The sequence below is a fragment of the Sus scrofa genome, chromosome 8 (genome assembly GCF_000003025.6).
Source record: "Sus scrofa isolate TJ Tabasco breed Duroc chromosome 8, Sscrofa11.1, whole genome shotgun sequence".
NCBI lineage: Eukaryota > Metazoa > Chordata > Mammalia > Artiodactyla > Suidae > Sus > Sus scrofa.
Genome location: NC_010450.4, coordinates 48,237,165 through 48,255,177, shown reverse-complemented (window position 1 = coordinate 48,255,177; position 18,013 = coordinate 48,237,165). Strand labels below are relative to the sequence as shown.

Sequence of the window (18,013 nt, the reverse complement as noted above, 5' to 3'; positions counted from 1 at the left end):
GTGGCATATGGAGGTTCCCAGGCTAGGGGTCTAATCGGAGTTGCAGCTGCTGGCCTACACCACAGCAACACAGTTGTGAGCCACATCTGCAACCTAGATCTCAGCTTTCAGCAATGCCGGATCCTTAACCCACTGAGCGAGGCCAGGGATCAAACCTGTGTCCTCACAGACACCATGTCCCCACTGAGCCACAACAGGAACTCCTCTCCATTACTTTAACTCTTCTTCAAGGATTCATTTAGTAAACATACAGGCATGCTGCAGTACCAGTCTGCCCTACTGGTAACAAAAGAATCCACAGGCAAAGGCAAATGGACCAGATCATAACAGTAACAGTAAGGTTGTCAGGGTGGCAGCAAAAGACAAAAAAACTTAAATCTAAAGTCCATCTTTCTTATAGCGAAAAGCCCATGAGGCAGGCTTGAAATAAGCCTCTACCTCTTTATTTAATATGACCTAAGTGGTACCTGTTAACTTCACTTTATGAAAGAGAAAAAAGTTCAGAGAGATTAACTTGCCCATGGCCACATCAAATTAGTGTGAAGAATAAAAAAGAATCAGTTCAACTGTTTGACATTTACCTTTGTCCTATTAGCATCTGACAAAGCCCACGCCCAACTAAGAGAGATACATAGAGCATCATCATTAGGTCAGGGGAAAAGACAGGGAAACAAACGCAGTGTGGGTGGGGCTCACCAGGAGTGGTACTGAAGTCTAAAATGCGATGGTGGGACTGCAGTAAGTCCGGATTACTGGAGGATAAGGTTCCACTGACGGGCAGTGCAGCTGGGATGTGCTTCGTCTGCCTTAATCCTACTATGCTGTCGTCCTGAGACTGACCAATCCCGATATCACTGAACAGAGAGGAAAGTTAGAAAATAAATGTGTGGCAAGTTAGAGTCAGGAGTCATCAATATACAGTAGATACAGACAATAAATAAACCATATTGCATAAAACTTGCAGTTAATATAAAAACATCACTAATATATTGGATTGTAAATTAGAAGAGCAACTACTGCCAAAGTATATACAACTCAACTTCTTTTCTCATTTTGGTTGCGCCCATGGCATGAAGAAGTTCCCAGGCCAGGGATCAAACCCATTCCACAGCTGTAACAACACTGGATTCTTAACTGCTAGGCCACCAGGGAACTCCCCAATTTATGTTTCTTAAGGACATAGTATGTTTCCCTAAAATCTATGTCTTTTTAACTAGACAAATCATAACAAACATTAGCATAGTTTCTGAGTACAGAAATATATTCAAGAAAAGATGATAGTCATGGAAGTAGATTTAAGAAAAAGTACATTTTTATAAAGGCATTTAGTCACTCAAATGATGATTTCTGCCTCAGAATGATAAGCTGTTTTATCATCTTATCATTAAGAACTGAAGAAATTGAGCAAAATGAATAGGGAAAAAAAAATCAAACTTCCCCAATTTCATTCTCCAACGTTTCAGAGAAATAAATGAGATCATGGATGAAGTCAGATGTAAAGAAAGCCTGACACGGACATTATTTCTTAATTATAAAGGGCATAAAAAAGCAGTGGTGTGTGGTGACATTTCCTGGTGTCAAAAGAAGCAGCAATGGAAATCCAATGAGTCACTTTTACTTTTAACTCTCTACTCAGAATTTCTAGTTAAACGTTTAAGTTTCGAAAGAAATACTGCTTCATGTTGATAGCGATAGACTCAATTCCATTTATAAAAGCTTTGGGACAACTCTTGAGACATGATTTAATAATACATTAAAACATTATTTCCAGATTTGAAAGGTCAACTCTTTTCAAAACAAAGCATCAGAATATGACAATAAGCACACACAAACACACAATAACTAGATCACAAGCAAATGGTCATAATACAACAATAAGCACACGCAGAATAACTAGATCACAAGCAAACAGTTATAGCTCTGATTTGTATAAATACCTTGAAAAAAGGAAAAAGAAGATCATAATGAGGCTGGGATGTAAATCAAGGTGTCATAAATAAAATTAAGACACTTGGCATCAATTAGGCTTTCAGATGATATAGCTTAAGCATAATACCTACCATTTTTAATAGCTATGAAAAAAAAAATCTAGCAGCACTCTCCCTCTCTTTTGGGGGGAAGTGGAAATTACACAGGCAAATAAGTAAGGACAAGACTAAAGATGATTTTAGTATAAATTCTTCAAAATTCACAGGTAAGCCCACAACAGATTTAAATGTGTATTAAGTGCATGCATATAAAGAAAGGATTGATTTTCTGTGAAACATTAAAACCTCACCTTATTAGTGGAATTTTATTTTTCAACCACAAAAACCTGGTTTTATATTGCCAAAGGTATGTCATACATGACCTGAAACATCTACAGTGGACACAAGCCAACCTGGCTCTTGCTGGCACAGACAGCTCTCAATACTACCATATGCCAGGCATGCCCCAAAGAGCGCCTTCTTCAGTGCTGTTTCTCAGCCACATTTTATTTTTAGGGCTGCACTTGCAGCATATAGAAGTTCCCAGGCTAGGGGCTGAATTAGAGCTGCAGCTGCAGCATACACCACAGTTATAGCAACATGGGATCCAAGCCGCATCTGTGATTTACACTACATCTCACAGCAAAGCCAGATCCTTAACCCAGGGATGGAACTGGCATCCTCGTGGAGATTATGTTGAGTTCTTACCCCACTGAGCTATAGTGGGAACTTCTCAGCCACATTTTAACATCTATCATGGTGAGCTAACTTCTACTGTCCCCTACATCTCTGCCATCCACAGATACAGGACTCTTACTCTTTTGAAGCTGCTTTATATTAAAGACTTAATTCAGAAAGTTCCACCACTGAGCACATCTTCTTACTGGTTGACCTCTTGACCTTTCTCATTGCCACTGACATTTTCTGACCTTTCCTGACTTTATATGTAGTCTGTTGACTTTTATCTCTACTTTGGGCTCAGCAGTCTTTCTCTCCCTACCCGACAACCAGACCTGACTTCTACCATCGTCCTGCCTCACCTTGTCCCCCTACCTTCCCACCCCACTACCCACATCATTCTACTGGGCTATTGATGCCAAGCCACCAGAATCCAGCATCTTAGCTTCTGTAATACTAATAATGTTCGAGAGAGAAAGAGGTGGGAGTTGGGGAGAGGGAGGAAGAGACAGGGAGAGGGAGAGGGAGAGAGAGGGAGAGAGAGAGAGAGAGCGGGGTGTGGGGGTGGAGAGAGAGGAAAATAGTATATCTAGAAGATTTATCTGCTTGATTACTCTGGTAGCTTTGTCAAAAGAAAATATCTTTTTGTAAACATACGCCGATTTCTAGGAGAGAAAAGCTGAAGTAGTAACTAGTATTAAATCTATCATACCAATATAATAGATTCTACAGTTTATTGAGCCTTCTTTTAAATATAATTATTCTTTCCATTTCAATTACTTTACATATATGTATTATTTCAAATAATCTTCATAATAAAATATTTAAACGAGTCATACATGTTCTTCAATGCAAATTGCTTAAGGGGTTTCCTCAGTGCTTTAAAACCAACACATCTAATTATTATCTCCTTTTCCATTTTCTAGCTTTTGAACATATTTTTATTTTTTTGGCTGTAGTATGCAGCAGCTTGATGTGGGGTCTCAGTTCTCAGACCGGGGTTTGAACCAGGGCCACAGTGATGAAAGTGCCAAATCCTAACCACTAGACCACCAGGGAACTCCCTTGAATATCTTTTTAAACACAGAGAGAATTAAATTACACATAATATTCTCATACTGTGTCCTTTGCCAACACCCTGTACGATGGATGATTATATCCCAGCTCTTACATATCACATTTCTATTAATACTCACCAGGGTCATGCTGGCTTTTGTTAGATTGTTTTAAAGGTTCATATTTAACTCATGGTCAAACATGACTCTAAGATTTTTGTTGTTGTTGTTATTGTACTGCTAATAATTCTACATTTAAGTAATAATTCTACATTTTTTTATCCCTTAAAAATGAATTTTTCATCAAGAAGGGTCACCCTAAAAATTGATTCCTGTTTTCTGTAATTTAGTAAGCCTAATCCACTGCCTCTTAGAAACTTACTTGGTATAAACATACTCTCAAGTCTATAAATAAAGCCATCACACTCCTTGCTAACCCTCAGGACTCTGCTGTAGCAGTCTTTTCTAGCTGATGTGAAACCACCAATCACTATAGTTGAATGGAAAAAATGCAAGTTTGACACTCAACCCATCAAATAGCATATTCTAGACCATATCTCTCTAATGTTAGGATGAAAATTTTATCTGAAGTGGAATTAATGAATGCTTGATAGAGTCCTGAATGCTTATATGTACAGCTCCTTGGAAGATCCACTTCATTATCAAAGAAAGAAAATTATCTCTATGTTTTCAAGTTATCTCCTTTCACTGCATTTTGAGGAATATATAATAAATGAATATGAGGAACCCATGTAATTTAGTATTTTAAAAAATTGTGGCTGATAGCAGTTGAGTTTTGTAAAACATCCATAGACACAGAGGAGCTTTAGCTTGAAGAAATAAGCAAGCAAACAAGCAAAGCTAAAACAGTCTGACACCTGCAACTTTGGTCTGCGCCCCTGGCATAAATAAATAGTCAAAAGAGATTCAAGAATACACCTGCCATTCTGACTGCTGAGCCCACTGGGAAGAAGGACAGGAGTTCTGTGCTTGGTTGATGATGTCTTGGCAACAGCTAAAAAACTGAAAACAGGAGAGAGAGGGGAAAAGAGAATGGCCAGGGTAAAAAGTAGCCAGCTGGGAGCAGCAATGGCTTGGCTGGCAAAGAGCAGCTGCAGATGGTGAAGAAGAGGCTCAGAAACAAAGAAACAGGAGAAGAAACCAGGCCACATCATGGCAGAGACAGGAGCAAACACAGGTTCTTATTTTTCTCCAAATGAGAAAACAAGTAGTTTAAATGAGAAAGTTGTTAAACTATCTCAATGAAAACCAGGATGGGCAAGCAAGTGGCAAACAACGGGATAAAAACAAACTGAATTGGTCGATATTCCTTCTCAGATAGCTCAGCCAATAAAAACTTGAGTCATTTTTTTACACTCATGTGCAAACACTAATCACATTACTATCTTTGCATGTTAACACAGTAGCATAAGGCACAGAAAAGTTGCAGAGACACTTACTTATATGGTTTCTGTGGCAAGATGCTAATCCGAGTCTTGTCAAGTATCTTTTTTAGCTTGTTCCTTCCACCAACAGTATTGGCTTTGCTTTTTTTATTCACCTTTTCAAGTCCTATCACCTGTTCGACATCTACAGCGAGATCTGGAATGGAGTAGCGACTGGCCTTTTTGATGTCTCCGATTTTAGGAAGGTGAGGGGCACCATTTCTTTTCTCTTCTGACAATCTCGTTAGAAGTTCTTTAAATACTAAAAAGGAAACAAACACCACAAAATGCCCATTATAAGAAATCTGAACAGGAGTTTCCGTCGTGGTTCAGCGGAAATGAATCTGACTAGCATCCATGAGGATGCAGGTTCCATCCCTGGCCTAGCTCAGTGGGTTAAGGATCCGGCATTGCCATAAGTTGTGCTGTAGGTCATAGACTCTGCTCAGTCTTGCTGTGGCTGTGGTGTAGGCTGGTAGCTGCACCTCTGATTCGAACTCTAGCCTGGGAACCTCCATATGCCGAGGGTGTGGCCCTAAAAAGACAAAAAAAAAAAAAAAGAAAAAAGAAATCTGAACAATTCAAAGGCAACTACAGAGCCTGGAAATAGAAGCAAAGTATGGACTTCAGCTAACAAAGCTGTAATTCTGCAGAAAAGCACTACTCCAATGAATGAATGACACCAGGAATCGGCTTTTGCATGTTTTCTATCATTTCCACTTAGAATAAGCGAAAGCATTACACTCTTTAAATATATAGGCATTTAAAATTTTTATCAATGAAAACATCAACAAAAATAATGTTACGGTTCTCAAGTAAGATTCTGATTGAGATCTAATTACATTTACATAATGCGTTCTATATCTATGCCTCGTACTATACACTTTCGATTCTTATGTTTAAATTATAAAAATGACTTTTGTCACGATGAAGACCTAAATGTTAAAGAAAAAGACCAAAAGGAGAAAAATGAAAGGACGCAAAAAGTGCCAAATACTTACCAAATAAATTGGTTTTCACAGTGATAGATAAGTGTGTGTTATTTCTAAGAATTTCCATGGCTTTTGACAGCTGAATATTTTCAAAGTTTTGACCATTCACTTCTAATATCTGAAAATAAAATTATAAAATGTATTTCAGCATCCCAGTAGATGACAAGTGGGAAAAAGACACTAATTCTGACCCTTAAGTATGGATTTAGAAATACCGTACCTGATCCCCTCGTTTTAAGCCCGCCTCAGTTGCTTTGCTCCCTGAATCAACACTGTCGACAAAGATCCCAAAGCCTTTCTCTGAGCCTCCGAGCAAGATAAAAGGCAAAGGGGCTTCTCGGGATGGTTTTGTTAGGGTCATCAATCTTCTTTTTGCTTTAGCTGCACATGCAATATTTAACAGCCTTAGATGTCCACCCATTTTCTACGAGAATTCAGAAAGAGTGGTTTCACAGGTAGGCTGGATACAATGAACATCAAGCAGATGGCTTTTTTTTTTTTTTTTTTTTAAAGCACAAATATTACCTCTCGTTCCAGATTATTTTCAAATTCTTCCAGAAATCGAGTCATCGCAGGATCCCCTTCAAAGTCATTGAAGTGATTATTCACCCACAATAATACTACCCGTGTCACCTGGAAAAAATCAATTATTTTTCATAGGTTTTCTTCTTTTCAGTGCTAAAAATCTGTGATTAAAGTCATGTCAAAAAAGATATCCAACAAACAATTTACCTAATAACAAAGAATAAGAAAAGCGACAACAGAAACCCACAGACTTTATTCAAGAGAAAATGACCTTCTGAAAATATCTATTAACACTTTGAACATGGACTGTATGTTGTTTTGCCAGGAAGGGTTTGGAAACTGTGAAGGATAGTAATTAACTGATATCTTGCTTTCTCAAAAAACACGTTTGAAACAGGTCACAACAAAAACAAAGCAATAGCAAAATCAAAATAAACTAGTATGAGACAAAGAAGACAGGAACTAAAAAATAAAAGAGACAAAAGGGATGAATAGTGTTAAGCCTAGAACAATCTTCAAGGGGACAAGTTATAAAGGAAAGGAGCTGGAGGGAGTTCTGGGAGTTTGGTATTTGCTAACATTAAAGTTTCGGGGCTTTAACATCTACAGTTCTGAGGAACATTGAGTAAGTAGCTTTTCTGACCCTGCACACACTTTCACTGAGCCCCGCACCTTTATACAGCACAACGCGCATATTCACAGCTGCAGAATATATGTTTTGTACCAGCAAGAACTGTGTGATGTTCATTAGACTATAAGTTCCATGAAGACAACCACTTTATCTGTTAGGTTCTAAGGGAATTCTTCATATTAATTAATTAACTTATCATTATTACTTTTTTCTTTTTATGGCTGCACCTGCAGCATATGGAGGTTCCCAGGTTAGGGGTCAAATCAAAGCTGCAGCTGCCAGCCTACACCACAACCACAGTAACTCAGGATCTGAGCCGTGTCTGCGACCTACACCACAGCTCATGGCAACACCGGGTCCTTACTGAGCGAGGCCCGGGATCAAACCCATGTCCTCAGGATACTAGTCAGGTTCGTAAGTTGTTGACCACAAAGGGAACTCCTTCTATTGTTTTTTGTTTTTTTGTTTTTAATGATTTTTTTTGTTTTTATCTATTTTTTGGCCTTTCTGAGGCATGTGGAGGTTCCTGGGCCAGGGATCGAATCTGTGCCACAGCAGTGACAATGCTGGATTCTTAACCTGCTGAGCCACTGGGGGACTCCCATCCTTCATATTTAAAATGACACCTGGCACAGAGTAAATTCTCATAACATTTTGCTAAATGAAGTGTGAGTATAACTGCAACTTTAAATATAAAAGTACTTGTTTTATTTTATATGAGTTTAATTTTCTAAAGGTTGAATAACATGATAAAAGAGATTTTCTACAGCACTGTTATCAAACATTAACTAACCTCTTAATCAATGTGGGGAATTAAGCATGCTATTCTGGCAGTAAAGAAACTGAAGTGCCAGTATACAGTTCACCTTGAACTACAGTTAAAATATTATTTGCAACTCACACACTGTGACAAATTCTTATATAATCTGACTAATCACCCAGAAGCCAAATCTTATTACTTATATTAATTTTTTGTCTTTTATTATCACTAATGCCCATTTTTCAAATTTAGGAAACAGAGATGATCATCTCCCCTGAAATCATACCCATCACACCAGGCCTTTTCATAAAATTAAAATTTTGTAGCTGAGAAGCAAACTGAAAGTCTTAGTCACATTACAGGTTAGAAAAATGAGATTCATAAATCATAAACTGAGGGAGTTCCTTGGTGACCCAGCAGCATCCAGCTTTGTCACTGCTGTAGCTTGGGTCACTGCTGTGGCATGGGTTCAACCCTCGGCCTAGGCACTTCTGCATGCTGTGGCACGGTCAAAAAAAAATCAAACTGAACACTATCGACTACCACCACCACCAGCACCTTTAAGTGAACAGCACAATGAACAGCTTCTACTCTGCATATTCACAAAAGGATGCCAGTTATTATTTTACAGGCAAAGACCTGAATGTCAAGAGGATCAGCCAACACATAAGGCAAATGCAGAGGCAATGCTCAAACCAAGTCTTTATGGCTAAAGGGCTCGGCTGAGATCTTGTAAGCCTGTGACTCGCAGGGTCTGAAATGAAGAGCATCACTGTCCACACGGCTTCTCTCAGGCCACGGGCTAGTCAGCTGCGGAGCCTGTGCTGAAGCTGGAGGCCTCTCACTGTTAGCCCCTGTCCCGGATTGGCCCACCCTGCCTCTGCCAAGCTCACCACATATCCACCATCACATAGAAGGAGAACCAACGACAGGATGGATGGTTAATGCTCAAACCTCATAGGATGAGGTACATCACCTACTTGGCCTTGAAAAAGAGCTTAACTCGAGAGCTGCAGGAGAGGGTCTGCTCAGGATTACTTGCCTGAGGCCTGCCAGCCTGCAATGCTTGTAAGGAGATCCTGCTCTGGTGCCAAGAGAAAAACCTATAATTTTTATCTGGGGAACACTGGCCACCTACTGACCTAGAGGATGCAGATTCTCATGGAGCCTAGAGGTTTGGGGGCTGTGTTTAAACAGAATGTGCAACAGAGCTAAGGTTTAAACATGTGTTGGCCAATGTATTGGTCTTTTGCGTGCATGTATTTATTTGTATGTATGTATATATGTATGTATGTACTAGCTACACCCATGGAAGGTGAAAGTTCCCAGATCAGGGATCAAACCTATGCCACAGCTGTAACCAAAGCCACAGCAGTGACAATGCTGGATCCTTAACGCACTGAGCCAGGAGAGAATTCTGGCCTTTGCATTAAAAAAAAAAAAAAAAAAATTCTAGAGCTGAACTTGGAAATCTATAACAAGAACTAATATTCTTCATTGTTTTCTTTTTTTGCTTAAAAAGTACATTCTCTTATTCCATTAATTTGAACATAGGTGCTATGACAAATATACATTCACACACACTATATATTATATATCTGTTAAAGTACCCATAACTTTATATCTGAATATTTCCTATTTGAAAGGAAACTAGAATATATGCCCCACCTTATCCCTGAGGCTCGGGTCGTTAAACCACTCCAATAACTTTTTGCCCACTTCCATGGGGCTACAGAGAAAAGTCCTATAGGTCAACAGGAAGTCTTCTATGAATGTCGGATCCACCACCGAATGCTCTTCCACCAGATGCATTGTTAATCTTTCTGAGGTGCCCTGTAATGAAGCAAAGGTTTCATCACCATCCCATACAAAAAGTATCCATGTGGTACCTCGATTTCAAATCTTCAACAGAAGATGCACTGGGTAGTAACATATAGAGTAATGAATAATACTGCTGTCCATCAGGAAAGATAAAGATTTTTTTTACAACTGATAACATTTAAGAGAACATGCACAAAAATGGGGAAGGAGAACATCTGAAATGGTCATAAGTGATACCACCAAAAGGCTCCCTGCCATGGGACAGAGGTACGCTTGTCTCACCTTGATGACTATATGCCCCTTCCTTGTTCCAGTTCGGTCAAGCTCTCGGTGCTCCTTCACCATGACAATTTCTCCTTCCTCTTCAACTTTTTGCATGTTCTTTTCTACTTGATTCAGGATACGGCAATAGTCTTGCTGGGCTATGCAGACAAACTGGGATAAGATATAAGTCACATGTTAATGATTACGTGCTTGCGAGAGAGCCAGCAGTACTAATAACTCAATGTTTTAATTATTTAACACTGACATTTTTCCCTGTCTTTCCTATACTTTCTAAAATGAGTGTGGTAATGAACCTCCACTGGATTCCTCTACCTTTTAATGTATTTCTTCTTCAGTCAAGAAAAGTCTCATTTTTAGAATATTTATATGTAGCTTATATTAACAATCTTAACAATTAAAAAAATCCTAAGATAAAATTAGAATAATCCTTTTTCATGCCCCTTCTTTGACAACTCAAAAACACCGGGGAAAGAGAATGGACTTTTTGGATAGATATAAGGACATAATTATCATTTAGTGGGTTTCAAAAACGTGAAAAGGTTTTTGAAAGCAGCGATTTTAAAATAAAGGCAATTTTAATAAAGACATCAAAATTCAGATACCTGTGCAGTAGATATAATAAATTTGCTAATTATATTGATAAACCATTTTAGAAGGTACATTCAATAAGCCCTGCTAAGCAAGTCACATACTTAATTAAGCTCAAATAATTATTCCTCATAACTGGTACCAAGGTTAATCCTTGCCCTTAAAGAAAAGTTAACAATAATATGCACATCAAGCAATTACTCCTCCATGACCCCAAATATAAAAAATTTCAGGGCTCAGGGAAAACCATTTAATTCTTAGTAGCTTTAAAGAAAGTTAAGAATGAATTATAGGAAGCTCTAAAAAGTAACCAGAGGTCAGAGTACATTCTTAAATAAATAAAAATTATTGTCTTCCCTGAATTTTGAATAATCTATACTTATTTCAAAATCTCTTAGGAATGCAGAAAGGATGGAATTTCTTTTTTCCTATAATGTGAAAAGAGGGAATGTTTAAATTACAGGGTGTGTAGGAGAAAAGATGCTATAGCCACCTCAAATCATATTTTCACGGGACATTTGGAGTTCTCATTCAATGCTGATAACATTACATTCATTTTTTTTTTTTTTTTTTTGGCTTTTTTAGGGCACAGGTGTGGCATATGGAAGTTACCAGGCCAGGGGGCAAATCGGAGCTACAGCTGCCAACCTACACCACAGCCACAGCAATGCAGGATCCAAGTCGCATCTGTGATCTACACCACAGCAACACCGGATCCCTGACCCACTGAGCAAGGCCAGGGATCGAACCTGCATCCTCATGGATCCTAGTCAGATTCATTTCTGCTATGCTACAATGGGAACTCCTACATTAAACTTTTTGAAAGCTTAAAAAATCAACTATTATAATAATGATTTTAGTGATAATGATGACTTCATTACTATCACCATCATATTGAAGTTGCTTTCAGGAACTTTCTCATTTTAACCTCCCAATCATTCCACAATGAAAGTAGTATTATCCTTCTCACTGAACAGATGAGGAAACAGCTGCAGCAGTGGCATGCTAATCGCCCAGTGTTTCATAATCACAGGCTTGCTAACTTAAAAACATTATACATGCGTATCAAAATCTTACACTACAAGAAAAAATTATTATTTGTGAGCAATGCAAATTACAAATGACTTCCAGTCTTTAATACACTTTTCTATATTTTCCATAATTTCTGCATAATCAATAAAGCTTTTTTATAGAAGCAGCAACAGCAGTTTACACTCTAGAAACTTCATCCTATGATATTGTTTCTTCCACTGGGCTAGTGAATATAATCTCACTAATTTTTTTATTAGAGTCTAGAATCAAAAATTTAAAATTCAAAAAGCATAGGCTTTTCTTTTAAGTAACTCTGGATTGTTTATTTTTTTTAAAAATGCCTGCCCCCCCACAACAAATATACTGACTATAGGAGTGTATATGTTTGAAATATGTGGTCTTTAGTTTCTTGTTTCAATTTTTTTTTTTTTTTTCTTTTCAGGGCCGTACCCACGGCATATGGAAGGTCCCAGGCTAGGAGTCAAATCAGAGCTATAGCTGCCAGCCTACAACACAGCCACAGCAATGCCAGATCCGAGCCACATCTGTGACCTACACCACAGCTGATAGCAATGCTGGATCCTTAACCCATTGTGCAAGGCCAGGAATTGAACCCACATCTTCATGGATACTAGTCAGGTTTGTTTCTGCTGAGCCATGATGGGAACTCCTCAAAAAGGTTGTAATTTTTTTCTTTTAACATGGTGACAAAATTATTCCCAGGGCTCCAAATAATTTTAGGTGTTTTTTCTTATACTCAGTTTTAGAGAACATAATTATATCATTTTTCTCATTTATCTCCTAAAAAAGAAGTATATCCCTGAGTTAAAACAAGTAAGTGGATAGATAAAATGAAACTACTTTTTGAAGAGAAACGTACTAAAATTAAACTTCTTGTCTAAGGACTTAAAGAAATTAGAATACATTTGATCTGAAATTCTTAACATCAAGACAGATATTTTTGGCATTTCTTCTGCAGCAAACTGAAATACCATCCAAAACGGAAAAAGGAAAATGACGAATCCCAAATTGAATTTCTAATATGGCCATCCAGAACTGATATCTCAAAAGAAAAAAATTTAGATGAAAACACTCATTTTTTATTAGCAGATTTATTTCCCCTTTAAGAAGTTTGTAGAGGGAGTTCCTGTTGTGGCTCAGCAGTAACAAACTCAACTAGTATCCATGAGGATGCAGGTTCAATCCCTGGCCCCACTCATGGGTTAAGGATCCTGTGTCGTTGTGGCTGTGCCAAAGGCTGGCAACTGCAGCTCTGATTTGACTCCTAGCCTGGGAACGTCCATATGCTGTGGGTATGGCCCTTAAAAAAAAAAAAAAAAAAAAAAAAAAAAAAAAAGGCTTTTGTAGAGATAACATTAAATTTATAGGTAAAATATGATTTTAACTGGTTTGATGAAGCCAGTTGAAAATTTGTGAGTTATACACATAATTTTCTAGTGTGGCTTTATTCTTCAGAAAGCTGTTAACAGGTGAAAGTGCTATATGATCTTGGCACTGTGATATGAAATAAAAATTCAAGCAAGACTTCACTTATAAAAGGCAGAAAGCAATTTGTCACAGGATTCTTTTCTTTAGGGCACATGTCATCACAACTCTTATTTAGTAAAAATATTAAAAACGATAAAAGAATGAAGTAACTTTAACATACAGAATGGTCAACTTTCAGCATATCCACCCAACTGCTTTTTCTTCCAAAACTACTTCTAAAATTCAAAGCATCACTAGCTCTCATGTTTCAGGAAAAGGTGAGTCTAACAGAGTTACCTAAGAGGTTAGGTCTATTTAAATGGGCACTCTGCATCTGCAAGGAAGTTCATCCCTAACTATTCACACAGGTATCTAAGCATTCATTCCCCAGTGAAGGGTGCAGGGCAGGGCTAAGCCATGCCTGGGTGTCACTGGTAGGCCTAAGACATGAGTGGTGGAGAAGGAAAGTGGGTGAGGACAAAGGAGGAGGAGAGGAGGAAAGGAGAAGAGAGGAAGAAGGAAAAGAAAAAGACATGAGTGGGGTATGGAAAACCACCGCCAGTCTCTTGGTATCTCAGACCTATATGCCTGGCCCTGGCTTTGTCCTGCAAACCCAACAGGGAAATGAGAACGGGCACCACAGGACAAGAGCAGGAAGCGGAGACACACAGGAGGGATCCAGAGCAAACACAACAGTGAGTGGACCAGGGGCCGCAACAGAAATAAACACCTAACTGAATCCATTCACAGCTGTGTCCTCAGGCTTAACATGGGTTCAACTATATACCCCATAACCCAGGACTGATTTTCAGAACCCAATGAACTGTTAGAAAAGAAGGGCCAATCCTATCCAAAGTGGCTTCTTCCTGGTAAAGGGGACCTCATTTCTGCTCATTTCATGCAATAACTGTGGACTGTCTAGAGTGGGCCCAGAATGACAGGCACTCTTGGAGATCATTTTATGGATGAATGAAAAATTAGATTCTCATTGCTTTCTTTTCTCCCCCCAGCCAGAGGAGGGTCTGACATGCGCACTTTCTGGCAAATAATAAACATTTTGACAGAAACACAAATACTATCCCAGATAGGCATTTATGTTAAAATATCTAAATTCCCTCTCCATTTCTGTTCTAATAAGGAAGAAATGAACATCAGGCCTGAGCCAGTGTGTCGGTGGAAATACAAGGGTGATTTTTGCTGGGGCGGGGGGGGTTGTTTGTTTTTTAATTGTTTTATTCTTTTTATGGCCGCACCTGCTTTTTTTGCATATGGAAGTTCCCAGGCCATGGGTCGAATTGGAATGGCAGCTGTGACCTATGTCACAGCTCACAGCAATGCCAGATCCTTAACCCACTGAACGAGGCAGGGATCGAACTCACATCCTCACAGAGACTATGTCGGTTCTTAACCTGCTGAGCCACAACGGAAACTCCTTTTCTAGTTTATTTTGACTCAAGTTGGCTTCTTTCTTTGAATTTAATTCTGAAGCTGAAATATCACATTTAACTCCTTTTAAATACACAATTTGAGAACAAATAAGGACTTTGATATTTCCCCACTCTTTGCTTTCCTGCTTTATGCCAAATAATGGACAGTTGGCTATATTTAGAAGGCTCTTCTGGCATTACCTAGTCAAAACACTGAGTTCATAGTCTTTTTTTTTTTTTTTTTCTCTATGGTGCTCACTGGAGGAATTATTTAGAAAAATTATTCTCTAGGTAACATTATTTTATTTATAGCCATGGCCACTTTTCTTTTTAGTAAGATGTTTAAAATGAAAATTTAAATGAACCTTATTTTACATTTATTAGATACCATGAAAATTCAATGATGTTCTTTTAGAATAAACTATATTCAGATATATTTCAGACTGTAGACTAATAAATACAATGAGCATATAACATTAATTAGCATAAGTCAATTCTTTTGGTTTACCTATACTGAAATGTTTTATCTTTCAAGGACAATTTTTTAAGAAGACAAACTATAAATAATGATAATGAAATCATCTTAAATTTATTTCACACTAATATAGAGGTTACCAGTTAGATCAATATAATTCAATTTCACACTTGAACTCAATATTTTCTCTAGGCTTTTATTAAATGCTTTTAAATAATGAATATTAACATAGTATCAATACTGACATTTTTCTTTTTATTAGCAATCTTTTTTTATTAGCAAGTCTTTCATACTGTGATTAATTTTCATGACCTGTAACATCAATCCCTCACCTTGTATGTATATAAATAAAAACACTGCATAACTATATCACTTCATCTTTATTAATATACATATAATTTAACGATGGGCATTTTTACTTCTGTATTTTTTGTTGAATAGATTATCAGTTATTATTGATGGAATTTTTAAAGTACCATATTTACAGAATGCCTTTTTAATATTTCCTTTATTTTTAATTTTTTTTTAAATAAGAACCTAAAGATGGTGGCTCTAACAGAGGAAATGGGGGCACACTGGCACAATAACACATTCTATTCATTCTTATCTTCAACCCACTTCAGAACACCTTTTTTAAAAATATGACACATTTACAGAGTTCTGTGGAGTCTGAATGACTTTCAGGGAGATTTATTTTGAATTTCCTAGAGCATGATAATACCAAAAGTGATGGTTCTACCTTAAAATCTAAAAGATGGCCAATTCATACATGTAGAAAACTCTTCCCAGAACTGCATATGTAAGTGCCCTTCATTAAGCATCAAATATACATTTTTCAAGTAGTTTATACCTGGCAGTCATCCACCTTCGTCCTCATTACTCCTTTCATGTACTCTTTATCCATGGTTGGAGAGACACCGAAACTGTTTCCCATACAAAGTATTTCTGCTTTTCCATCTGGATAAGTCACTTCCACAGAACCATTCAGAATCACTGACCAGGAGTCCAGCTAGTTCCACACAATGAAGATAAAGCAGAAAATAACATCAAGATCATGAAGCTGTAAATGCTGGAATGGTCCCCACAAATGATTTAGATCTTTCATTTTAAAGGGGGAGCAAATACATCAAGTACCACTGACCACTGGCCAAGTTCACAGAACAACAGCCCTGCAACCTGGGTTTTCAGAGGCCTGACTGGGGTACACCACAGCCTGTTCCCCTAATGACTGGATATTCTTCTCTAAAACTACACAAGGAAAAAACTTTCTCCTGTTCCCCAAAACACATGCAGACAAGATGAAATGATGACCTCAATAAGAATAGCATTTTGGAAGTTCCCATTGTGGCTCAACAGAAATTAATCTGAGGATCTATGAGGTTGCAGACTTGATCCTTAGCCTCCCTCAGTGGGTTAAGGATCCAGCATTGCCATGAACTGTGGTGTAGGTCACAGACGTGGCTTGGATCTGGTGTCGCTGTGGTGTAGGTTGGCGGCTACAGCTGCAATTGAACTCCTATCCTGGGAACCTCCATATGCCGTGGGTGCAGCCCTGAAAAGACAAAAAAAAAAAGAAAAAAAAGAATAGCATTTTGTTCAGACAAGAGGCACTATATACGATGAATATTTAATTCACAAAACCTGAAAACTTAAAACCTCAGTATACGTCTACTAATATCATACGACATATTGCAAATAACAGAAAATAAACTAATGGATTTGGAATATTCTGACACAACAAAGAGTGTATCATAATTTTTGAATGATTCAAACTCATTGTTGCCCACTGTTTTTAAAGAGGAAAGAAGAATGGGGTTTTTGTTCCTCTGCTTTATTGAGAGAACCTCAAAAGAAAATTTGTAAGTGGTAGAAATAGGTCCCAACCTCTTCACCATCATTTAACACGATGGTCCCGGCTCTTTCCACCACCGCAAATACCATCACAGCACACAGCTCCCGTCTCACAGACATCGTCATATTGGCGAAGGCAGGCAACTGGTGCATAAACTCCAGGAGTTGTTCTGAAAAGCAGAAGACAGGTTGCGAAAATGACAACTATTTTCAAAAACAAGCATTCAGAAAGAATGCCTGAAGATTCTTTCTTTTTACGTGCCCCACAATTCTGCCTGTTGAGCAACACAATAACTTTAAATATCTTTAGCATAAGCTGAATTTCTTGCAGTTGCATAAAGAATTCTGTCACCGTGGAGATGGTGACGTTTCCTTGTCAATTCTGGAGCAACAGTACACAATATAACGCACATTCCAATGGGAATGAAGAACTTAACAAACTTCAAATGGGGAGTTTTATGGAAAATAAGCTGTGACCTTATCAAGGCTTATTAAGGAATGAAACAGTATGCTGAAGTGAAACAGAGTTCTGAAAATTCTGCCAAAGGTCAGCAGGTCCATTCTGGTGCCTCTGGGTGACGAGATGCCCAAAACAACAGAAACCGCCGATCAAACAAATCCATAAAAAGTAATCAATTAAAAAGTTTACAACATTATAGAATAAATGCAAATGACAAGTGATATAGGGTTTAGTATCCTACAGATGGACAGGAACAAAACTGGATCACTCTTCCTTCAGCAACACTATGGATAAAGCTTCTCCTTTGGTCTAGGTACCTACTAAGTTCTTTCCTCCCTCCTCACCATGGCTCTATAAGATGCCTGTTTCCTCTTCATATCACAGGGAGGAAACAGTGGCTCAAAGTCCTGTAATTAGGAGGTGGCAGTGATACGATTCAGGCTGGACATCACAGGTGGTGGTAAGAGCTCAGGGGGTGTGTCACACAGCAAATGAGCACTCATTGGCTGTAATACTTTGGAAAAGTTGATTCA

General features: G+C 38.1%; 1 protein-coding gene across 2 annotated transcripts in view; it reads right to left on the bottom strand.

The window, feature by feature from the left end:
- RAPGEF2 (Rap guanine nucleotide exchange factor 2) overlaps positions 1–18,013 on the bottom strand; it is a 93,959-nt gene that overhangs the window by 22,299 nt on the left and 53,647 nt on the right. For both annotated transcript variants that reach the window (XM_021101305.1, XM_013978701.2), the window contains exons 4-12: positions 17,054–17,190; positions 16,020–16,178; positions 10,157–10,309; positions 9,722–9,886; positions 6,663–6,770; positions 6,358–6,561; positions 6,147–6,255; positions 5,161–5,407; positions 697–854 (exon numbers count right to left, since the gene is read on the bottom strand). In XM_021101305.1, the coding sequence (XP_020956964.1) occupies positions 697–854; positions 5,161–5,407; positions 6,147–6,255; positions 6,358–6,561; positions 6,663–6,770; positions 9,722–9,886; positions 10,157–10,309; positions 16,020–16,178; positions 17,054–17,190 (1,440 nt within the window). The remainder of the gene's footprint in view (positions 1–696; positions 855–5,160; positions 5,408–6,146; positions 6,256–6,357; positions 6,562–6,662; positions 6,771–9,721; positions 9,887–10,156; positions 10,310–16,019; positions 16,179–17,053; positions 17,191–18,013) is intronic.